This window comes from Budorcas taxicolor, chromosome 5 (genome assembly GCF_023091745.1).
Source record: "Budorcas taxicolor isolate Tak-1 chromosome 5, Takin1.1, whole genome shotgun sequence".
NCBI classification, from domain to species: domain Eukaryota; kingdom Metazoa; phylum Chordata; class Mammalia; order Artiodactyla; family Bovidae; genus Budorcas; species Budorcas taxicolor.
The window spans coordinates 124,820,290-124,846,233 of NC_068914.1; the positions used below are offsets into that span (position 1 = coordinate 124,820,290).

General features: G+C 38.0%; 1 protein-coding gene across 1 annotated transcript in view; it reads right to left on the reverse strand.

Moving 5' to 3' along the window:
• Window positions 1-1,028: 1,028 nt before the first annotated feature.
• The window catches only part of CCDC91 (coiled-coil domain containing 91), a 416,515-nt gene continuing 391,599 nt past the window's right edge, over window positions 1,029-25,944 (reverse strand). Inside the window, exon 13 of the mRNA XM_052640421.1 lies at window positions 1,029-2,082. Coding sequence (XP_052496381.1) covers window positions 1,972-2,082 — 111 coding nt within the window. The 3' untranslated portion in view covers window positions 1,029-1,971. The remainder of the gene's footprint in view (window positions 2,083-25,944) is intronic.

Genomic DNA, 25,944 nt, shown 5'->3' on the forward strand with positions numbered 1-25,944 from the left:
AATATCACTGAAACATATTATTAGCTAATTCAGTTTGGAAGGATAAATGTATTAATTAGTTCTATGTCCAGATGATTATTCTCAGTTATCTTTAAGGACAACTCCATGGGATAAAAATATTGTAGCAATCTAAGAATTTATTATTGTGCATGGTGGGTGTTCTGCAAATATTCAGAGACTGATCAGTATCAATTTGTTGCAAATTACTTCAGACAATAATTAGTCTATGTCAACAGCAAAACTAGAACTCCAAATGGAAGAACAAACAAATCATTCTCTGCTAGCTCGGACAGAAAGAGAGGTGGAGATGATTATATTCTCTTGATACATCCTCTATCTCTGGATCTTAGTTTCAACGACCTTCTATGCTTCATTTTCATTGAACTCATATCTGAGTAACTTGTCAAATATCCTATCATTTTAAATTTGATGACAGTCAACTGATTTTAAACATGACTATTACATTGTTTTATTGACTTGTTTCTGGATTAAAAGCCCTTTTGCCCCTTTTTAACTGTGCTGCATTTCAAATCAGTGGCCTGCTTGCTTTCATTTCTTATTTAAATTTGTAAGATAAAACAACTAAGTAGTCATTAACAATTTAAAGATTCTTGAAGTGAAGTAAAAGTCACTCAGTAGTGTCCGACTATTTGCCTCCTCTGTACTGTAGTCCTCCAGGCTCCTCTGTCTACCGGGATTCTCCAGGCAAGAGCACTGGAGAGGGTTGCCATGCCCTCTTCCAAGGGATCTTCCCAACCCAGGGATCAAACCCAGGTCTCCCACATTGTAGGTGGATTCTTTACCATCTGAGCCAACAGAGAAGCCCTTGGTAAAATAAGCCCTTGTTAAAGATTCTTGGTGTGTAGGTATAAGTTAAAAACATCATCATCCACAGATGTAGAAGTTAGATTTAGGAAAAAAATTAAAGAAAAAACTCTAAAGTATTAAAAATAACAACCACCAAATAATATTTGAAGCTCTCTTTATTACACCGAGAAATCCCAGAAAAGTACAAAGCCAATGAAAGTAGGATCATTTCAGGAAACAAAACAAAAATGTTTGCAAACATTTTAAATGATATTTTAGTTTTGATGTCAAAAGAGAAAACAAAAACCTCATGATTTTGCACTGAAGCACACTGCTCATGAATTAAGTACATCCTGAAGTACTGGGAAAGGATTTCACATTTCATATTTGGACCTGATTCCATTATATTTATATATAAGAGGGAATATAAATTCCCTAAGTTATATTCTCTTTCTAGAGATTAAGTTCATGGTGTGATTTGTAAGAAAAAAGATTTTATTGATTCATAGTGACTGTGAAGAACAGAAATAGGAGATAAGCATATTATACATATATATTCCTTTAGGTGGTACATAAGATCAAAGTTGAATTAATTTAATAATCTTCAGTGTTTTTAATTGCTACCAATGACAATATATGGATCCCACTATAGAAGAGGTTGGTAATATCAGAATGATTCTCTGGCATATCCATGCTTTATAGCTAAGTTACACAGATAAAAAGGTGACATTGAAAACCATGCTATTTATATCCTCAAAATCAAATAAATGTATGATGACATTCTAGAATCTCATCCAGAGTCACTGTGAAATGATAAGTAAAGATATTTACTATTTTTGCCAAATACAATGTAACCGGCCACCAGAAGCTGTAAGTTTATTTAATTAAATTTTGGTAATTTTCAATGGTTTTGAGGGCACATCATACTGTCTGTTGCTGCTACTACTGCTACTAATAAAATAACATTAAACATAAAGGAGAAAATAAAAGAAAATAAATTAGATCTCTTGTTCTTCTAAATATTGTTTTAGTTTATCCTTGAAGTGGAAACCAATTTTCCAAGGTTTGGAAAGAAAACAAAAGTATTTTTATAATTCAGAGCATGTATTGTAGAGGTCTAATGATTTATCCATTGCCAGTGTGGGTTAGCTTGTCACGTTTTCTTTATTCAATGTCAACTGGTTCTGTAGCTATTAAAGCACTTAACTGTTTCTGAGCACAGGAAAGGAACAGTTCCAAACTGGACAGGCTTCTTTGGCGGATGACTTGGTCAAGCTGTTGATATTTTTTTTAAGAGAGAAAGAGAAAGAAAAAAGAATATACTTAGTTGAGGGATAAAGAATAGTATGCCACTGAAGCCCACTAGACAAAACTTTTCAGATGCTGATTTAGAAAATCAAACAGTGCTTTAAACTCAGATATACTGCAGTCACTATTTCTGGTCTATCATCTAAGATGAAATGATAATTGTTACAATTTTATAATTGATATTGATATTCAGCTACTGGAAAATACCATAAATTTGATCAGAATGATTTCAGAAAATATAAAATAGTCTTTAAAATACCATTTCTTAATGAATATACAGACAAGACATCTACAAATATCATAAAAATATAACAGATGCAAAAAACAAAAGAAAAACATAGTAGGGAAAAACAGCATAATTACACCAGGCCTAAGTTTACCTGGGACAAAGGATAAGTGAGGACATACCCAATATCCTAAAATTAAGAGAAAGTTCCTGGGAAAGGAGTATTTTAAGGAATATTTGATACTGTTGAAACTTAAATTTGATTTGGTCTATCTGCTGAGTCAGAGATTTTTTTTATTAGGATAATTTTAGTGTATTAATAACAAACGCAGTGAACAAAATCATAGAGGTTTAGTAATAAAAGTCACATAAAACTTTCATAATGTTAAGGGTTATTAACTACATCAAAAAAGTTTTTAATTCTCCTGCCTTAAAAAATCGCTCATGGTATAAAAATAACCAACAACAACATATTACCTACAGGTTATAGAAGAATGGATGAATGCAAAAGAAAGCCAAATAAATTCCATTTCACAATACACACCTGTCATATTTATGTAAAAGTTGACATATTCCTCCACAAGCTCCCTCAACATAAAGGACAAATCCAAACAAAATTCTCTAGTAAATTACACATCTATAATCCACTAATTTCTAAAATGACTGAAAAAATAAAGATTAAAATTTTGATATATCCTAAAAATTAATCAAAAAGAATACAGTAAATTTGTCAAAATCCTCATGTAAAAAGATTGAAACTACTAAGACTCCCTCTAATATTAGGGATTTTAATGTACATAAAGAAACAGGATTCTTGCTTATCCTTTTTCCTTTTTTTTTCCATTCTTCTCTCAGATGATAACTTTAGGTAAATATATATCTTTTGCTTACAAAGTCTCTATTAAGTAAGACAGTTCTTTACAAAGTAAACCCCAAGTGAGCAGAGAGCTTCTCTGTCTTGATGACTATTGTACCTCAGCATTAGAAGAAAGTCTGGTCACATGTTAGACATCCCATAAATATTTTCTGAGATTGAATGAATCAATACTTAACCCAAACAGAGTAAAACAATCTACTAGGAAATGATAGGTATACTTTTAATTCTAAAAGTAAAAACATGCCTAATAATCTAAAAGCTATGTAGTAGACATTTGAAATTTTTAAAGTTTCATTTTAATACACATAAAGCATAATGAAAGTTAATTATTTGAAGTTTTAAAAAATTATTTTGCACTTGGTCTAAATTCAAATAGCACAGAAGGGTATACCAACACCCAGGTCTAGTATATTCCTAGTAGTTTCTATCTACTTTGGATGTTTCCATGCACTTAAAGATGGGTTTTAAAAAAAATTTGGTCCAGATGCTCTAACTGTTAACCATGGGAGGGTTTATGCCATTACTGGAAATTTTTCCTTTTTTTTTTTTAATATATTGCTTGACTGTATTCCATGATTTATTTAGCAACTCTCTTACTGATAGACATGTAAGTTTATTTCAATTTTGCCTTATTTTTACAGCACCAAAGAAATTTCAACCTGGGTACATTACCTTCAGATGTTCAAGGGTTTCTAAAGGGATTCTATTATATGGATTTTCTACATTGTAAGATTTGGATAGTTTATTTTTAGATGCAAAATAATATGATGATATATGATAAAATATCATATAATTATGGTTGAACATATTAGTATGTTCACATGGGCACTGTGTGAAGAACAGGCTATGAAAGGAGCAAGACAAAAAAACCAAGAGATACAATATACAAGGCAGTCAGTAAATGTGTGAAAAATAAACACAATTAACAAAAAATCTCATTAATAGAGAAAAGTGTAATACTTCTGATCAGTTCAGTTCAGTCGCTCAGTCGGGTCTGACTCTTTGCGACCCCATGAACCACAGTACGCAGGCCTCCCTGTCAATCACCAACTCCCAGAGTCCACCCAAACCCATGTCCATCGAGTCAGTGATGCCATCCAACCATCTCATCCTCTGTCGTCCCCTTCTCCTCCTGCCCTCAATCTTTCCCAGCATCAGGGTCTCTTCAAATGAGTCAGATCTCCACATGAGGTGGCAAAAGTAGTGGAGTTTCAGCTTCAAAATCAGTCCCTCCAATGAACACCCAGGACTGATCTCCTTTAGGATGGACTTGTTGGATCTCCTTGCAGTCCAAGGGACTCTCAAGATTCTTCTCTAACACCACAGCTCAAAGCATCCATTCTTCGGTGCTCAGCTCTCTTTATAGTCCAACTCTCACATCCATATATGACCACTGGAAAAACCATAGCCCTGACTAGACAGACCTTTGTTGGCAAAGTAATGTCTCTGCTTTTTAATATGCTGTCTAGGTTGGTCATAACTTTCCTTCCAAGGAGCAAGCGTCTTTTATCATTTCATGGCTGCAATCACCATCTGCAGTGATTTTGGAGCCCAGAAAAATAAAGTCAGCCACTGTTTCCACTGTTTCCCCATCTATTTCCCATGAAGTGAAGGGACTGGATGCCATGATCTTAGTTTTCTGAATGTTGAGCTTTAAGCCAACTGTTTGACTCTCCTCTTTCACTTTCATCAAGAGGCACTTTAATTCCTCTTCACTTTCTGCCATAAAGGTGGGTCATTTGCATATCTGAGGTTATTGATATTTCTCCTGGCAATCTTGATTTCAGCTTGTGCTTCCTCCAGCCCAGCGTTTCTCATGATGTACTCTGCATATAAGCTAAATAAGCAGGGTGACAATATACAGACTTGACATACTCCTTTTCCTATTTGGAGCCAGTTTATTGTTCCCTGTCCAGTTCTAACTGTTGCTTCCTGACCATACAGGTTTTTCAAGAGACGGTGGTCTGGTATTCCCATCTCTTGCAGAATTTTCCACAGTTTATTGTGATCCACACAGTCAAAAGGCTTTGGCATAGTCAATAAAGCAGAAATAGATGTTTTTCTGGAACTCTCTTACTTTTTTGATGATCCAGCGGATGTTGGCAATTTGATCTCTGGTTTCTCTGCCTTTTCCAAAACCAGCTTGAACATCTAGAAGTTCACAGTTCACATGTTGTTGATACTTCTAGGTAACTGACCAAAAATATTACAGCCAATAGTGATCAGACACACACTTCTCTCTTAGATGCCAAAGTACTTATAATTCATTTTGTTCCTACTGTCAGTGCAGTTGCTGTTTTCAGTGTTCCAGAATCCAGAGTAGCCAGCAGCATTCTTCATGGGGAATGCCAGTGTTCTGATTAGACACTTAGCCAGTCACCTCCGTTCATCCATTCATATCCTGTCCTTTAAAAAAATTATTTATTTTTTACTGAATGGAAGATTATTTAAATTCTGTAATGCTTTGTAATTTTCAAAAGTTTTACATGGATGATTTCATATAGTCTCATAGTAACCCTGTTTTTTCCTTCTACCCCTACGTTGCCTCTTTTCCCTTCCCTCTCCCCAGAGGTAACCAGTAGTGTGTTCTTATATATGTGAGTCTGCATCTTTTTTGTTTTATTCACAAGTTTATTGTACTTTTTTTAGATTTCACATATAAGTGATATCATATACTATTTGTCTTTCTCTTTCTGACTTACTTCACTTAATATGCCCTCCACGTCCATCCATGATGTTGCAGATGGCAAAGTTTCATTCTTTTTTTTTTTATTGCTGAGCAATATTCCATTGTGTGTGTCTATATATACACCATCTTTACTATTCATCTGTTGATGGACACTGAGGTTGCTTCTATACCTTGGCTAGTATAAATAATGCTAGAATGAACATTTGGGTCCCTGTATCTTTTCAAATTAGTATTTTTGTTCTTAACTATATACCCAGGAGTGGAATTGCTGGGTGATATGATAGTTCCATTTTAGTTTTTTGAGAAATCTCCATATTGTTTTCCACAGTGGCTGTACCAATTTACATTCCCACCAACAGCATATGAGAGTTCAGTGTTCTCCACATCCTCACCAATATTTGTAATTTTTATTCTTTTCAATGATAGTCATTCTGGCAGGTGTGAGGTGATATCTCATCATGGTTTTGATTTGCATTTCCCAGATGATTAGTGATGTTGATCATCTTTTCATGTGTTTGTCTGCTGTCTGCATTTCCTCTTCGAAAAAAAATGTTTATTCAGTTCTTCCACCCATTTTTAATCAGGCTGTTTGATAGGAGCTGCATATTTTAAATTGTGATAGTTATTACCAAATTGCTTTCCAGAGCAAGTGACAGTGAAAGTTGCTCAGTCGTGTCTGACTCTTTGGGACCAGAACAGAATACTGGAGTGGGTAGCCATTCCCTTCTCCAGGGAATGTTCCTAACCCAGGGATTGAACCCAGATCTCCCGCACTGCAGCCGGATTCTTTACCGTCTGAGCCACCTATTAGTCCCAGATGTAGTGTACAAAAGGAGTGGTTTTTCCCTGTTTTCTTTGTCTAAATCACTGTATAATTTTCCATTTTATATTTATAATTTAATATATATAATGAATTATTTTATTACTTATTTAAAAATTATACTATCGACAGACATTTGGATGAACAATCTTTTGCTTTTATACTAGCAAAATGCTGTAGTGAACACCCATCACACAGACCTCTGTATGCTACAATATCTTATAGATATTGCTTGAGCCAAAAAACAAGTCATCTGCAATGCTACTTCTATCATAAATCAGGTTTCCATATATGCCTGAATCTTTCTTCAGCCTCCCTATTCTGCTTCCACAGACAGTTCACCCTATCCCTATGTAAATATGTCACTTAAGTAGGGTGAGACTCTTTGTGACCCCATGAACTGTTGTAGCCCAAAAGGCTCCTCTGTCCATGGGATTCTCCAGGCAAGAATACTGGAGTGCATTCCCATGCCCTCCTCCAAGGTATCTTCTTGACCCAAGGGTCTCCCACATTGTAGACAGAAGCTTTACCATCTGAGCCACTAGGGAAGTCCTGATTGAACACAAGTCTCCCACATCTCCTGCACTGCAGGCAGATTCTTTATCACTCATGGACTTCTTGGTTACACAGATGGTAAAGAATCTGCCTGCCATGCATGAGACCTGGGTTCAATTCCTGGGTCAGGAAAATCCCCTGGAGAAAGGAATGGCAACCCACTCCGTATTCTTGCCTTAAAAATTTCATGGACGGAGGAGCCTGGTGGGCTATAGTCCATAGGTTCACAAGGTCAGACACGACTGAAACTAAGGCGTTCACTTTCTTTACCATTGGGGAAGCCCATGGAAATATGCTCTTTTAAATACTACAACTGTGTAAATAAATTTTAGCATATCACATGTACCTACCATTCAGCCAACCATACCATCTAATACTTTAGAAGAACATAAATTACTTCAGTTCAGTTCAGTTGAGTCGCTCAGTTGTGTCTGACTCTGCGACCCCATGAACTGCAGCACACCAGGCCTCCCTGTCCATCACCAACTGCAAGAGTCTACCCAAAACTCATGTCCAATGATGCCATCCAACCATCTCATCCTCTGTTGTCCCCTTCTCCTCCTGCCCTCAATCTTTCCTAGCATCACGGTCTTTTCAAATGTGTTAGCTCTTCGCATCAGGTGGCCAAAATATTGGAGTTTCAGCTTCAACATCAGTCCTTCCAATGAACACCCAGGACTGATCTCCTTTAGGATGGACTGGTTGGATCTCCTTGCAGTCCAAGGGACTCTCAAGAGTCTTCTCCAACACCACAGTTCAAAAGCATCAATTCTTCAGCACTCAGCCTTCTTTATAGTCCAAGTCTCACATCCATACATGACTACAGGAAAAACCATAGCCTTGACTAGTCGGACCTTTGTTGACAAAGTAATGTCTCTGCTTTTTAATATAATGTACAGGTTGGTGATAACTTTCTTTCCAAGGAGTAAGCGTCTTTTAATTTCATGGCTGCAATCACCATCTGCAGTGATTTTGGAGTCCCCCAAAATAAAGTCAGCCACTGTTTCCACTGTTTCTTCATTTATTGACCATGAAGTGATGGGACCAGACGACATGTTCTTAGTTTTCTGAATGTTGAGCTTTAAGCCAACTTTTTGACTTTCCTCTTTCACTTTCATCAAGAGGCTCTTTAGTTCTTCCTTACTTTCTGCCATAAGGATGGTGCCATCTGCATATCTGAGGTTATTGATATTTCTCCTGGAAATCTTGATTCCAGCTTGTGCTTTCTCCATCCCAGCATTTCTCATGAGGTACTCTGCATATAAGTTAAATAAGCAGGGTGACAATACACAGCCTTGACGTACTTGTTTTCCTATTTGGAATCAGTCTGTTGTTCCATGTCCAGTTCTAACTGTTGCTTCTTGACCCGCATACAGGTTTCTCTAGAGGCAATAAACACTTGCAATAAAATTGAAATTAAAAAGGAAAAAAATCAGACGACAGATAGTCTGATACTTTTTTTTCTTAAAGTGTAAAAACTAAGCAAAATTTAAAAATATATTGCCATGAGTTACATTAATGGGCAATATAACATTTCTTTTTTTTTATGAGTACAAAACAAGGAAGCAAATTTATTTAAATTACTAAAATAGCTTTTAAAATCATTTACAAATCAGCTGCTACAATTACTTTTCCTGATATAGTGTTAGTCACTCAGTTGTTTCCAATTCTTTGTGACCCCATGGACTGTGGCCCACCAGGCTCCTCTGTCCATGGAATTCTCCAGGCAAGAATATTGGGGTGGGTTGCTATTCCCTTCTCCAGGTATCTTCCTGACCCAGGGATTGAACCTGCATCTCCTCCATTGCAGGCAGGTTACTTACTTTAAAATTTTGGTCAATGAAACATTTAATAGAAATATTAGTTCCTCCATATAACACACATATATAAGATAAGGCTTTTTAGAAACTTATTTTAGAATCCTCTATAAATCAGAACATCTGACTTCTGATATTCAGGAACAAACTACAATGAAGAGTATAAATTTATGAATACTGATAGTCCTAGTGGGAAGAAATGAGACCATACTCTACAATTAGTTATGGGATCCTCAAAAGGTAAACAATGAGGGCACTGACAGGCTCTAGTATTCTAAAGACAATATTGTGATTTAAAGGTTTATAGACAATAAAAAATAAATTGATCTAGAATTTTAAAATTCTAAGAAAAATACAACAGTCGACAGATGAGAAAGCTGTTAGAGATATAACACTAAAACCGAAATTCTACAGTAATGTACAGCAGTGTATTTTAACATCCTTCATGTATGGTAAACTTTACTTTCTTTTTGGCTGGAGGTACTCCGTAGAATTTATCACATGCACAGTAAATCTTTATATTTGTTTTAAGAGTGTCATTAAAGGATTCAGACTGCAACAGTGGACATGTAGAAAATTAAATCCTTCTTCAATAGCCCAGGAGATCTGGTAACAAATGGTTTGCCAATTCCTGAAATTATATTTCTTAACAAAACTTTCAGGATATGACTAAAATAAACTGCCTGAATTTACCCATTCTTCAGAGCCAAATGAGCAAATATACTAACGCTCATCAGGTACATGCTTCAAAATCTTTGGGAGGACTAAAAATTTCTTAAAGGGAAAACTAAAAAAAAAGGATACGTGATAGACTTCACTAAGAATGGAGCTCATATAACTATGTTTGACTAACCTTAGGTGTCAATGACCATTTTTTTCCTGGTTGTGCAGGGCAGCTTGTGGGAGTTTAGTTCCCTGACCAAGGATTGAACCCGGCTCTTAGCACTGGAAGCTAAGCTGGGAGTCCTAACCACTGGACTGTCAGGCTTATTTTAACTTTTCATCTTGAAGACTCCCCCCATCCCTTTCCTTCCCATTCCACAACTTTTCCCTTGTTTCCTTTTCCCTGTCCTCCAAAATCAGAAAAAAAAAAAAAACAAAACAAAAAAAACAAACAACACACACACACTCAGATGGCCTTTCATTATTTCTGTTCCTATAAGCAGAAGCTAAGTAATTTACATCTAAATGATGTAAAAGAGGAAACCCACATTTGTGCTTAGGGAGCTTAATAACTCAACAGAGTTATATTAAGAAACATAAAGAGACTCACAGACTTGCAAGACTCACAGACTTGCAAGACTCACAGACTTGCAAGATGAACTGATGGTTGCCAGGGGAAAGGATAGCTAGGGAGTTTGGGATGGCTGTGTACACACTGCTGTATTCAAAATGGATAATCAACAAGGAGCTACTGTATAGCACATGGAACTCTACTCAGTGTTATGTGCCAGCCTGGAAGGGAGGGGCATATGAGGGAGAATGGATACATGCATATGCATGGCTGAGTCCCTTGGCTGTTCACCTGAAACCACCACAACATTGTTAATCAGTTAAACCTCAACATAAAAAACAGTTTAAAGTCTGAAAAAAAAAAAAACAAAATAAGCTAAAAACTTGGGAGGATTCATTGGAAGGAGCCTGATCCCTCCCACTCATCATACCATAGCAATAATGATTCAACCCGGAATCTAAGTAGATCCTCTAAGTAACTGCATAGAATTTAGTCCTCAGATATCATTAACACAGATGTCAGAGGAAACAGGGAAACAGTTCTCTCAAATAACAGATAAATGGTTGAATAAATGATTTAGATGTTCTATGTTAGTACCTAAGAACTTAATCAAAAGTGAAAGTGAAGTCACTCAGTCATGTCCGACTCTTTGTGACCCCATGGACTGTAGCCTACCAAGCTCCTCTGTCCATGGGATTCTCCAGGCAAGAATACTGGAGTGGGTTGCCACTTCCTTCTCCAGGGGATCTTCCCGACCCAGGGATCAAACCCGCGTTTCCCGCATTGGAGGCAGACGTTTTAACCTCTCAGCCACCAGGGAAGAACTTAATTAAGCTCCTTTAAAAAGAAACTCTCCAGAAAGCAGGAATAGAAGGAACATACCTCAACATAATAAAAGCTATATATGACAAACCCACAGCAAACATTATCCTCAATGGTGAAAAATTGAAAGCATTTCCCCTAAAGTCAGGAACAAGACAAGGGTGTCCACTTTCACCGCTACTATTCAACATAGTTCTGGAAGTTTTGGCCACAGCAATCAGAGCAGAAAAAGAAATAAAAGGAATCCAAATTGGAAAAGAAGAAGTAAAACTCTCACTGTTTGCAGATGACATGATCCTCTACATGGAAAACCCTAAAGACTCCTCCAGAAATTTACTAGAGCTCATCAATGAATATAGTAAAGTTGCAGGATATAAAATCAACACACAGAAATCCCTTGCATTCCTATACACCAATAATGAGAAAGTAGAAAAAGAAATTAAGGAAACAATTCCATTCACCATTGCAATGAAAAGAATAAAATACTTAGGAATATATCTACCTAAAGAAACTAAAGACCTATATATAGAAAACTATAAAACACTGATGAAAGAAATCAAAGAGGACACTAATAGATGGAGAAATATACCATGTTCATGGATCGGAAGAATCAATATAGTGAAAATGAGTATACTACCCAAAGCAATTTACAAATTCAATGCAATCCCTATCAAGCTACCAGCCATATTTTTCACAGAACTAGAACAAATAATTTCAAGATTTGTATGGAAATACAAAAAACCTCGAATTGCCAAAGCAATCTTGAGAAAGAAGAATGGAACTGGAGGAATCAACTTGCCTGACTTCAGGCTCTACTACAAAGCCACAGTCATCAAAACAGTATGGTACTGGCACAAAGACAGACATATAGATCAATGGAACAAAATAGAAAGCCCAGAGATAAATCCACACACATATGGACACCTTATCTTTGACAAAGGAGGCAAGAATATACAATGGAGTAAAGACAATCTCTTTAACAAGTGGTGCTGGGAAAACTGGTCAACCACTTGTAAAAGAATGAAACTAGATCACTTTCTAACACCGCACACAAAAATAAACTCAAAATGGATTAAAGATCTAAATGTAAGACCAGAAACTATAAAATTCCTAGAGGAGAACATAGGCAAAACACTCTCCGACATAAATCACAGCAGGACCCTCTATGATCCACCTCCCAGAATTCTGGAAATAAAAGCAAAAATAAGCAAATGGGATCTAATTAAAATTAAAAGCTTCTGCACAACAAAGGAAAATATCAGCAAGGTGAAAAGACAGCCTTCTGAATGGGAGAAAATAATAGCAAATGAAGCAACTGACAAACACCTAATCTCAAAAATATACAAGCAACTTATGCAGCTCAATTCCAGAAAAATAAACGACCCAATCAAAAAATGGGCCAAAGAACTAAATAGACATTTCTCCAAAGAAGACATACGGATGGCTAACAAACACATGAAAAGATGCTCAACATCACTCATTATCAGAGAAATGCAAATCAAAACCACAATGAGGTACCACTTCACACCAGTCAGAATGTCTGTGATCCAAAAATCTGCAAGCAATAAATGCTGGAGAGGGTGTGGAGAAAAGGGAGCCCTCCTACACTGTTGGTGGGAATGCAAACTAGTACAACCACTTTGGAGAACAGTGTGGAGATTCCTTAAAAAATTGCAAATAGAACTACCTTATGACCCAGCAATCCCACTGCTGGGCATACACACCGAGGAAACCAGAATTGAAAGAGACACATGTACCCCAATGTTCATCGCAGCACTGTTTATAATAGCCAGGACATGGAAACAACCTAGATGTCCATCAGCAGATGAATGGATAAGAAAGCTGTGGTACATATGCACAATGGAGTATTACTCAGCCGTTAAAAAGAATTCATTTGAATCAGTTCTGATGAGATGGATGAAACTGGAGCCGATTATACAGAGTGAAGTAAGCCAGAAAGAAAAACACCAATACAGTATACTAACACATATATATGGAATTTAGAAAGATGGCAATGACGACCCTGTATGCAAGACAGGAAAAAAGACACAGATGTGTATAACGGACTTTTGGGCTCAGAGGGAGAGGGAGAGGGTGGGATGATTTGGGAGAATGGGATTCTAACATGTATACTATCATGTAAGAATTGAATCGCCAGTCTATGTCTGACGCAGGATACAGCATGCTTGGGGCTGGTGCATGGGGATGACCCAGAGAGATGTTATGGGGAGGGAGGTGGGAGGGGGGTTCATGTTTGGGAACACATGTAAGAATTAAAGATTTTAAAATTAAAAAAATAAAAAACTAAAAAAAAAAAAAAAGAAAAGAAACCTTGGAGAGGTGGGATAAGGTGAAGGGGGGGAAAGGTTCAGGAGGGAGGGGACATATTTGTACTTGTGGCTGATGCACATTATTGCAAGGCAGAATCTAATACAATATTGTAAAGCAAATATCCTCGAATGAAAAATATTTTTTTAAAAAAACCAGCTCTTTCAAAAAAAAGCTGTGAATCCTGTTTCTGGTTTGAAAATTTGAAAAATTCTCAGAACTTGATGATTTTCTGTCTTCTCTTATAAGCAGATACTCCCTTTCAAGTCAATTTTGGGTTTTACACTATAGGACTAAGTGAGAAATACTGCTCCAAAGCCCACTCTATTTGTCTGGGTAAGGAAATCAAACCAGTCAGTCAATCCTAAAGAAAATCAATTCTGAATATTCATTGGAAGAAATGATGCTGAAGCTGAACCTCTAATACTTCAGCCACCTGATGTGAAGAGTCAACTTATTAGAAAAGACCCTGATGCTGGGAAAGATTGATGGCAAAAGAAGGGAGCAGCAGAGTATTAGATGGTTAGATAGTATCACCGACTCAATGGACATGAATTTGAGCAAACTCCAGGAGACAGTGGAGGACAGATGAGTTTGGTGTGCTACACTCCATGGTCGCACAGAGTTGGACATGACTTAGCATTGGAACAACAACAAATATGTTTGTAGGAGTTGGGTGTTTCAGAGTTGCTGAACTTGACTTTGAGGAAATCCCTCACTTTTTCTTCAATTTCCTTTAGGCCTAGATTGGTTCCAAGTGTCTCCTCTAACAAGACAATCAGGACTAAGGCTACATCTTTGAAAGCTGCATTTTCATGGTCACAATACTTAAAGAAGATCAAAGTAGAGCCTGCAGGCAGTGACTCAAAGTAGAGGACCACAGCTGTATTCTGGCCATTTCAGAATCCATTGCTCAGTTCCTGACCTACCTCTTGTTTGACAATATCACTGTCTTCAGTTGCTTTACCTGCTCCATCAATCTGGATGAATAGGCATCGGTGATTTGTTCAGACACCTGAGTGCTCCTTCAGCATCTTGGTCAGCAGTGAGCAGTAAGATAGAAGGGTGAAGCCAAGGTTGGGCGCTATTAAGATGTTTTTCTAGGAATGTTAGGTTCCTTTTTCACAGGTTCTCATCTTGACCTTGGTAATTATTTATCTGTTGTTTCATCTGGTTCTGGAACTCTTGAACAGTGACACTTTCTGCTTCAGGAGGACAAGTGTACCAGAAACTCCCAAAGAGAAGAGCAACTGTCAGAACAAGGGGCTAACACTACTTCATCTTGACAGAAGATGTATTTTGGGGTTGTCCAGTCAACAACAACTTGCTTGCTGGAGATTAATGGAGACTGGTTTTCAAGCTCTGATTTCTGAACATTGTCATCACCTGAAAAACTGCCATTTACTGAATACTTGCCTGATGATGATGTCTGCATCCTAGTCCTTATCCTTACGGTTTGTTTAACCCATTCCTGAGGCTTTTTTTTCCCCTCATATCCCAAGCTTGGTACTAATTATTATTTATCAAAAGCTGTGAGATCGCGGCTTTGTGACGACTGCCAAAGTGATTCTAGGCAGTGTCAACTGCCAAGAATGTTGACTTGATTGATGATCTGGTGGTTTGGTCTTCAAACCCAACAGAATCCCTGGCCCTGACCTTAACAACAGTAACATCACTGTCAGAGCTGTCTTGTTTTCCTCAGTTTCCCCTTCTTTCAAGAAATTAACCTTTTCTTGGACACTATCTGCTAAGTCACTTCAGTCATGTCCAACTCCTTGCAACCCTATGGACCATAGCCTGCCAAGCGCCTCTGTCTAAGGGATTCTCCAGGCAAGAATACTGGAGTAGGTTGTCATGCCCTTCTCCAGAGGATCTTCCAGATCCAGGGATTGAACCCACATCTCTTAAGTCTCCTGCACTGACAGGAGAGTTCTTTACCACTGAGAAGCACTCAGTTCAGTTCAGTTTAGTCGCTCAGCTGTGCTGACTCTTTGTAACCCCATGGACTGCAGCATGTCAGGCTTTCCTGTCCATAACCAACTCCCAGAGCTTACTCAAACTCATGCCCATTGAGTAGGTTATGCCATACAACCATCTCATCCTCCGTTCTCCCCTTCTCCTCCTGCCCTCAATCTTTCCCAGAATCAAGGTCTTTTCAAATGAGTCAGCTCTTCGCATCAGGTGGCCAAAGCACTGGAGTTTCAGCTTCAGCATCAGTCCTGCCAATGCATAACCAGGACTGATTTACTTTAGGATAGACTGGTTGGATCTCCTTGCAGTCCAAAGGACTCTCAAGAGTCTTCTCCAACACCACAGTTCAAAAACATCAATTCTTCATCACTCAGCTTTCTTTACAGTCCAACTCTCACATCCAAACATGACTACTAGAAAAACCATAGCTTTGATTAGATGAACCTTTGTTGACAAAGTAACGTCTCTGCTTTTTAATATGCTGTCTAGATTGGTCATAGCTTTTCTTCCAAGGAGTAAGCATCTTTTAATTTCATGGCTGCAGTCACCATTTGCAGTGATTTTGGGGCCCAAAAATATGTTTCCCCATCTATTTGCCATGAAGTGATGGGACCAGATGGCATGATCTTAGTTTCCTGAATGTTGAGTTTTATGCCAACTTTTTGACTCTCCTCTTTCATCAAGAGGCTCTTTAGTTCTTCGCTTTCTGCCATATGCGTGGTATCAGCTGCATATCTGAGGTTATTAATATTTCTCCTGGCAATCTTGATTCCAGCTTATGCTTCATCCAGTCTGGTGTTTCTCATGATGTACTCTGCATAGAAGTTAAATAAACACGGTGACACTATACAGCCTTGATGTACTCCTTTTCCTATTTGGAACCAGTCTGTTGTTCCATGTCCAGTTCTAACTGTTGCTTCCTGACCTGCACACAGGTTTCTCAAGAGGCAGGTCAGGTGGTCTGGTATTCCTATCTCTTTCAGAATTTTCCACAGTTTATTGTGATCCACACAGTCAAAGGCTTTGGCATAGTCAATAAAGCAGAAGCAGATGTTCTTCTGGAACTCTCTTGCTTTTTTGATGATCCACTGGTGACTTCTAACTCACTCATTTTAGTATTTCCATTTGTTTTATATGGTGAATCAGATATTAAGATTCTTAGAGGGGGTCTACACAGGCTGATTACAAGATCTTCATTCATGACTGTAGTCTTTTGTGTTTTCCTGATACTTTTCTTTGAAATGGTTTGGCTTAAAACAATTTGTGAAGGTAGTTGTCCTCTTGGGATGAATGGGAATCCTGTAATCTTCTCCGGGTCATAATCAGAGACAGTTTAGCACAGGCGGCTGTGAATGTTGCTGCTGCTGGAGGTGGGGAGCTCTTTGCTTCTTGATCTCCTTGGCTTCATGGAGTTGCCAACATTTCAGGACAAGAAACTTATGCAACCAAAACTGATGACACTTGTATTCAGAAGGGAGAGTCAGAATGAAATACGTAGATTTATACTGGAGGTGGCTTTTGTTTTATTACTATGGTTCATTACATATAATGTTAGATTTAATAAATTCAAAATCTTTTATAAACCCTCCATGTCCCCAAAACACCAGGAGTTCTATTAAAAGCCAAACTGATTTAATATCTTAGAATTTATGAATGTTAGATAAGAGGAGAAATTTCTCCTTGACACCATATAGCATAAACTCATAATTGCACAAACTAGCAATCAACCTACGACTGTAACAATCCTCTAAATAACAATCCTCTAGATTATGCATCAGAATGAATATGCTATAATTTTGTAAAAAGCAGAGATATGCACAAGGACAAAAATGTTTGAGAGACTCCAAGCACTCCTTTCTCTTGCCTGTGTTAAAAGTCACCCTGGAAGTAGTCACCGTAAAATGACTGATGTATTAACTCTGGGTTTAGGTAGCTAAACTTCACATCTTTTCTGAGTCTCTGGACTCAGAGTCTCTGGACACTGAGACTTTAAAAATCTTTTTTTCCCTTTGTCATCTCTTCAGTTTGCTGGCATACTGCTGAAACTCATTTAGAGGCATACATATGGCTTGTTAAAAGTTAATATTAAGGTTAGGGGGTAAAAAGACATGATTTTTCAATAACTCCCTATATTAGATTCACTTGTTCATTAGTATTTCATGCCATAGCAAAAGAAAAAGAAAAACAAAACAGCAACTTTAGCTTTTATTTCCTTTCACCAAAACATAATAGGATACATGGTCAACTTGTTCTGGTCAAAAAAGCAAAATTCAAATTTAGTTAAGAACAAACATAGCTTATTTTAATGGGACTATTAAGAACACTGTTTACATCGTAGAAAATCTGATAGTTGTTTTTGAATATATATGTATATAAATATATGAATGTATATAATTAATATATATGAAATTTAAAATACAGAGTATTAATTGTGATTTCAGTATTGTCTAGGGTTTCACCAACAAGATATACCAGAAGACGTGAAAACAGGTCTACTTTTATCAAAGTTACTTTTCCAACCTTCCCTCCTGCTTATTTTAAACTTATGCTTTTAAAAAGCAATATTCAGCAAATCTACTGATAGACAATTACTCATAAACATATGTTTTTATGTTTAGTAATATATTGAATGGATTCTGTTTTCACAGTCACTAACAAGCTCTTTCATAGGCATTGAAGAAAGGTCAAGTATGATGATCTGGAACTGTAATTACTCAGGCAGGTTTTCCAGTTGACAACATCATATCAGGTAAGAAGGACTGTTTACCTTCTGATAAATGAAATAGTTCTTCAGTTTTTATTACAATGCTACTCTTTTAACAACGTTAGTTGGATATGAATGCCTCTCTTTTCTTGACTTTATATACACCCACCACATACACACAATCATACACACACGGCTTCAAGCTGTTGTTTCATTTATATACACACTTGAGATCGAGCTAATCTATTAATTAGTCAATCAGCTAATAAATAAAAAAGTTAAGACTGCTACTATTTGTGCGTTATTACTCTGAACCCCCTAAAAGTATACAAATAGCAGTCTTGTTCTTAAGTTTATAATGTTTTTGAAGACATACACACAACCATTAAAGAACAACTAGGTGATGACAATTAGGTAAAGATGAGTCCGATGGAAAGTCAAAATTGAGGAGAGATCACTGTGGGAGAGTGTAGCAGAGACAACTTCATAGAGGTTGAGGAGGATTTGAAGAGACTGAAAGAGAATATCAAGAGTGTTTTCTTAAAGAAAAACAAGATGTGGACAAAAAATCTAGGAAAGCAGATGAACAGGAACAAAGAGACTGTTTAGTGACACTGAGGAAGGAAGTGACACTTGAGTTTAGTGGAGCTTAGGAGTAGTCATATAGTATTTCATTCACTCATTTATTCAATATTTATTCTGTACCTACTATGTGCCAAGCACTGATTCAGGCACTAGAGAAACAGAGTGGTAAACAAGACTATTTTCTGCTACTGTACACTTTATATTTTAGTTTGAGGAGACACCAAATTAATATTATTCAGGTGAAGATCAACACTATAAAACATAACAAAGTAGAGCAGAGGATTTGACAGAGGCAGAGAGGAGATCTTTTTGGAGGGATGATTAGAGAATACCACTTGGAAAAGGCAGTAAGACCACTTGACCTGCCTCTTCAGAAACCTATATGCAGGTCAGGAAGCAACAGTTAGAACTGGACATGGAACAACAGACGGGTTCCAAAGAGGAAAAGGAGTACATCAAGGCTGTATATTGTCACCCTGCTTATTTAGCTTATATGCAGAGTACATCATGAGAAACACTGGGCTGGAAGAAGCACAAGCTGGAATCAAGATTGCTGGGAGAAATATCAATAACCTCAGATATGCAGATGACACCACCCTTATGGCAGAAAGTGAACGTGAACGTGAACGTGAAGTTGCTCAGCCATGTCCAACTCTTTGTGACCCCATGGACTGTAGCCTACCAGGCTCCTCTGTCCATTGGATTTTCCAGGCAATAGTACTGGAGTGGATTGCCATTTCCTTCTCCAAGGGATCCTGAAGAGGAACTAAAAAGCCTCTTGATGAAAGTGAAACAGGAGAGTGAAAAAGTTGGCTTAAAGCTCAACATTCAGAAAACAAACATCATGGCATCTGGTCCTATCACTTCATGGGAAATAGACGGGGAAACAGTGGAAACAGTGTCAGACTTTATTTTGGGGGGCTCCAAAATCACTGCAGATGGTGATTGCAGCCATGAAATTAAAAGAGGCTTACTCCTGGGAAGGAAAGTTATGACCAACCTAGATAGCATATTCAAAAGCAGAGACATTACTTTGCCAACAATGGTCTGTCTAGTCAAGGCTATGGTTTTTCCTGTGGTCATGTATGGATGTGAGAGTTGGACTGTGAAGAAAGCTGAGTGCAGGAGAATTGATGCTTTTGAACTGTGGTGTTGGAGAAGATTCTTGAGAGTCCCTTGGACTGCAAGGAGATCCAATCAGTCCATTCTGAAGGAGTTGGTCTGGGTGTTCTTTGGAAGAAATGATGCTAAAGCTGAAACTCCAGTACTTTGGCCACCTCATGCGAAGAGTTGACTCATTGGAAAAGACTCTGATGCTGGGAGGGATTGGGGGCAGGAGGAGAAGGGGACGACGGAGGATGAGATGGCTGGATGGCATCACTGACTTGATAGACATGAGTTTGAGTGAACTCTGGGAGTTGGTGATGGACAGAGAGGCCTGGCGTGCTGCAATTCATGGGGTTACAGAGTCGGACATGTCTGAGCAACTGAACTGAACTGAACTGAAGAGACTTAGTGGTGGTCCAGTGGCTAAGACTATGCTCCCAATGCAGAGGTCACAGGTTCAATCCTTGGTCAGGGAACTAGATCCCACATGCTGCAACAAAGAGTTCACCTGATACAATGAAAAGATCCCTCGTGCCACACTTAAGGCTTGGCTCAGCCAAATAAATAAATAAATTTTAAAAAATGTTAACAAAAGAGAAGTGAGGGAGGAAAGGAACCATGCAAAAACATCAGGGAAGTTATGTCCATAGCAGATGAAAACACTTTTAAAATCCAAATTTAAAGTCCAAAGTGTGTCTTCAGACTTGGTTTCAGTGAGGACTGGTAATAAGTGTAAGATAGGTGCAAAATGAGCAAGGGGGAACTGGTAGGGTAGGAGAGCATCAGAGAAGTAGACAGTGATTAGAGCAGGAAGGTGTTACAGGGCATGGGAAAAATCTGGAGAGCTTTGAGCTAAAATGTGGCCATACTCCATGTCTGAAGAATGTCACACTTGTAGGGAGTTCCCTGGTTCTGAGCTTTCAGTGCTCTGGCCCTGGTTCAATCCCTCATCAGAGAATTGAGATCCCATAAGCCATGTGGAATTGTCAAACAACAACAACAAAATCACACCTTGTTACTGGGAACAAGAGATTGTAGAGGGGGCAAGAATGGACGAAGAAAATCCAATTAAGAGAATTTTTGGCCTGGGGAAAAAAGTAAAGTTAATCAGACTATTGGCAGTAGAGGCTTAACAGTTGCTTCTATTTCTAGACAAGACCGACTGGAGTTACTGATGGATAGGGAGTGTGTGGATGAAAGGAAAAGAAATAAAACGTGATTCTTAGAATAGGGGTGTCATTTCTAAGATATGATGAACTGGATAAAACTGGGGAAATGAAAGATAAAAAAGGGTTCCGTTTATATAGAAATTCTCATAGTCTTAGTGCTAATAAGTATTGTGAGCTGCCAATATGGCTAGGGCATAAGTAATGTTTCTCAAACTTTTAGACCTTGGAATCGTGTGTGTGTATAAAGCATACTTTGGAAAGTGCCCCACAAATCAATTTTTCTTGAGAACTCCCCTAGACTCAAAATGAAATGTGTATATAGAGAGAAGGTTGCACTGATTCAGTTTCCCCTTAGTCCCCCATCATCTTGGAATTTTAATGTTAAGAGACTTTGAGGCTGCTTAGTCTAACATCTACATTTTACAATTTTGGAAAACTGACATGTTGAATTGTTGATACACCAGTTTCACAAACCTAGTATCACTTTGCTGACAAAGGTCCATATAGTCAAAGCTATGTTTTTTCTGGTAGTCACTTATGGATATGAGAGGTGGATCATAAAGAAGGGTGATTGCTAAAGAACTGATGCCTTCAAACTGGTTCTGAGAATCACAGCACCACTCCTGAGAGTCCCTTGGACGGCAAGAAGATCAAATCAGTCAATACTAAAGGAAATCAACCCTAAATATTTGTTGGAAAGTCTGATGCTGAAGCTGAAGCTCTGATACTTTGGCCACTTGGTGTGAAGATCTGATTCATTGGAAAAGACCCTGATGCTGGGTAAGACTGAGGGCAGGAGAAGAAGAGGGCAACAGAGGATGAGATGGTTGGATGGCATCACCAACACAATTAACATGACTTTGAGCAAACTCCAGGAGATAGTGAAGGACAGGGAAGCCTGGTGTGTTGTAGTCAATGGTGTTGCAAAGAGTTGGAAACAACTTAGTGACTGAACTACAATATGTCATCTTACACTTAAAAAATACACTTCTTCAAAATATATTTACAAGTATTAGCTTGAGTTTATCTGTGCTTAAGAAACTATATATCAAGATGACTATGGCCTCACTTGGAGAAGGCAATGGCACTCCACTCCAGTACTCTTGCCTGGAAAAATCCCATGGATGGAGGAGCCTGGTAGGCTGCAGTCCATGGGGTCGCCAAGAGTCAGACACGACTGAGTGACTTCACTTTCACTTTTCATTTTCATGTATTGGAGAAGGAAATGGCAACCCACTCTGGTGTTCTTGCCTGGAGAATCCCAGGGACGGGGGAGCCTGGTGGGCTGCTGTCTATGGGGTCGCACAGAGTCGGGCACAACTGAGGTGACTTCGCAGCAGCATGGCCTCACTACATTTTGACAATGGACTTGAGTACCAGCACTAGGACCAGAAAGGTGCTGACAGTCATTCTGGGGGAATGATATAAATATCCTGTCTCTTAATGTAGCCATAAAATAAGTGGATTATGTATCAGTTTTTAAACTTAATATGCACACATACTCATAATAGGCTACTTGGTTTCATGAAATTATCCCATTAGGGGCTGATAGACTTGAAGATGATTTTATTGTGACATCTAAACATTTTTGCTTTAAATACCACCTATATCCTATATCCTCAATTTCTGCATTTCAGCCTAAGAAAATTTAGACTTACCTGTAATATTACTGTAGCATTAATGGAGTCTCAATAGTAAATGTCTTATTACTGATTTTATAACCATAAAAGGGTTTCTCTTTTAAAATCATCTACATATTTTAGACAAGTAATAAAATAATCTTTTCGTTATATTTTCAGATAAATAAATTGGACTACAAGAAATATATACTGTATATAAAGCTGAAGTTGACATAGAAAACTCCCTCTCTGGGAATACAACTATTGTTGTTGTTCAGTTGCTAAGTCGTGTCTGACTCTTTGCAGCACACCAGGTTTCCCTGTCCTTTACCATCTCTTGGAGCTTGCTCAAACTCATGTCCATTGATCCAACCAGCTTATCCTCTGTCACTCCCTTCTCCTCCTGCCCTCAATCTTTCCCAGCATCAGGATCTTTTCCAATGAGTCAGCTCTTTGCATCAGGTGGCTAAAGTATTGGAGCTTTAGCTTTATGTTGTTATTATAAATCATGTTGAAAGAGATTCAGAACCAACTTCAGGATAATAGTGATATAGAAACATATGTTTAAAATGACTCTGACTCTAAAAGATTTTAATATGATCAGGAGAGTGATTTGATCTACGGCAGTGCCAGGTGCTTTGACCTGAACTTCTGAAATGCTGCCCTGATCTTTATCAGAACATTCAAAGAACTTTAATGTCTATTGCATACTCAATCCAGAGTTCACATCTCCTTTCCTATACTTTAAAGTATATTTCAAATCTAATCTATTTAGTAAAAATCTATCAACATATAAAGAAGCTGTGTAACTTGCCAGCAAGCACAAGATGAATTACAGATGCTCTTTTAGAGTAAATGAAAAACGGGTATAAAGAGTCTTAAATCCTATTGGCCACAACTAAAGAACTGTGAGTTTTGATTTGTTTTGCTTTTGTTTTTAAGATGTCTTAGGGTAAGTAAATTCTCTTTTTTTGAGTCATCTATAGCTCTACATATTTGGGCAGCTTTGCTTTTTTATCCCAAACTACCATAGAATCCACGGGGGCATGGGAACACTCATTTTTGTTTTTCCCTAAATCATCTGGGCAGCATAAACCAACATGTATCCCAAACTTTAATGTGCAAGCACACTATTCAGTCTTATAAGTTAAAGCAAGAGCAGTAGGCCAGAAAAGGATGCACTGGGGGAGTGAGTGAATGTTTCACCTTTGCTTCCCTGATAACAGCCACTAGATGTTCTAGTAGAAGGTTCCATGTGTGAAGCTTAATAAACTTGAAAAGAAAATAATTCTGATAACAACTGCTTTACTCCTAATTCAGACAATTTCCAGAACATCTGAAAAAAGCCACAGATTTAGGAAAATTTTACAACAAAAGTAAAGGTAATTAAAATTGTATGTGTTAAGTGCCCTAAGTTGCTTCAGTTGTGTCCAAGTTATGCGACCCTATGGACTGTAACCTGCCAGGCTCCTCTGTCCATGGAATTTTCCAGGCAAGAATACTGGAATGGGTTGCCATGACTTTTTCCAGGAGATCATCCTGACACAGGGATCAAACCTGGGACTCTTATGTCTCCTGCATTGGCAGGTAGGTTCTTTACCACTAGCACCATGTGGAAAATTGTATAGTAAAGTAGTAATTGCATAGAAATTCTATGCTAGGGCTCTGACCAATAAGGTTGTATTTACTTATTAAGTTCCATATCCTACTTTCCAGAGTTCAATGGTAAGAATTTATCTCAAATGAAAAATGGATTGATTCTGGCAAGACAGACTAACCGATTTTAATATGACATTTCCACATAAAGTGTTAAATACAATTTATTACATGTTCCCAAGCCATGAAAAACCTTTTTCTACATATTTTCAAATCTTGGTTAGTGCAAAAGCATTGCAAAGATCACTGGTCTTTTGTAAATTAAACAACACAAAAATCCTGAACAAAGATTATTAAGTAACAAATTGATCAACCACAACAAAAATAAACTCTTATATTTTCATCAGTTTAATATTTTAGCAATTCTTTTGTGCCAATCTAAGGAACAATATTTGCAAATTACTTTCTATATCCTTTTTTGTTTTGATTTTTTTGCAATTTAAATTTCATCTTGTTTTCAAATAGGAGGAAGAATTACATGACTTCTGGGGGTTCTTGTCTTCCTGTGCTATCTTAAGATTCTCAAATGACTGATGCATTTTGTCTTTTATGTTTCAATTTACAAAAGCAGGCAAAGGACTGTTCACAAACCTGCCTCTTTTTTTGGCCACACCACACAACTTGTGGGATCTTAGTTCACTGATCAGGGAATGAACCCAGGCCCTTGGCAGTGAAAGCACATAGTCCTAACCACTGGACTGCCAGGAAATTCCCCAAAAGGCTTTACTGCAAGCTCTCTGCACACATATCAAGTCTAATCTTTTCTTGTTCTGAGAACAGTGTTACTATTACTACCTGCTATGCACAGGTGAACTTGCCTCTGTGTTATATTTGTTATTATTGTTTAGCCACTAAGTAGTGTCTGACTCTTTGCGATCTGGGCTATAGCTACTCTAGACTGTAGCTCGCCAGGCTCCTCTGTCCATGGGATTTCCCAGGCAAGAATACTAGAGTCAGTTGCCACTACCTTCTCCAGAGAATATTCCCAACTCAGGGATAGAACCTGTCTCCTGCATTGGTAGGTGGAGTCTTACCACTGAGCCACCTGGGAAGCCCTTGGTTATCAACTACTGTGTAACAAATCACCCTAATAATGGCTTAAATCAAAACAAAAAACTGTGATATTATCTCCCTGTTTTTGTGGGTCAGGAAACTGGATGCAGATTAACTGAGTGCCTCTCATGCACGGTCTCTACCAAGGGGTTACAATCAAGGCGTAACTGGGGCCGCAGTCAGCTCCAAGTTTAGCTGGGAAAGATGCTGATTCCAAGCTCCCTGAGTGGTTGATGATAGGCCTCAAAATATCCACTTTCAATAGAGCTCATGTGAGCTTCTCCACAAGGCTGCTTAATAACATGACAGCTGACTTCCAAAGCAAGGAACCCAAGGGAGAATTAGACACAGCAGGAGCACACAGAGAGAGCAAGATAACACCCAAGACAGAGGCCACAATCTTCCTAAAAGTCAACTTCACTTCACCCAGCCCAGGCTCAAGGGGAGGTAATTACATAAGTACAGGGTATCACTGGAAGCTATCTACTGTGCATTATCTCATTTTTATTCTACTGAAACTGAATGAGTCCATTGAGGCTTAGGACTGTTATGACTTGCCTGAGTGGTATGGACAGGATTCAAATACAGGTGTGTATG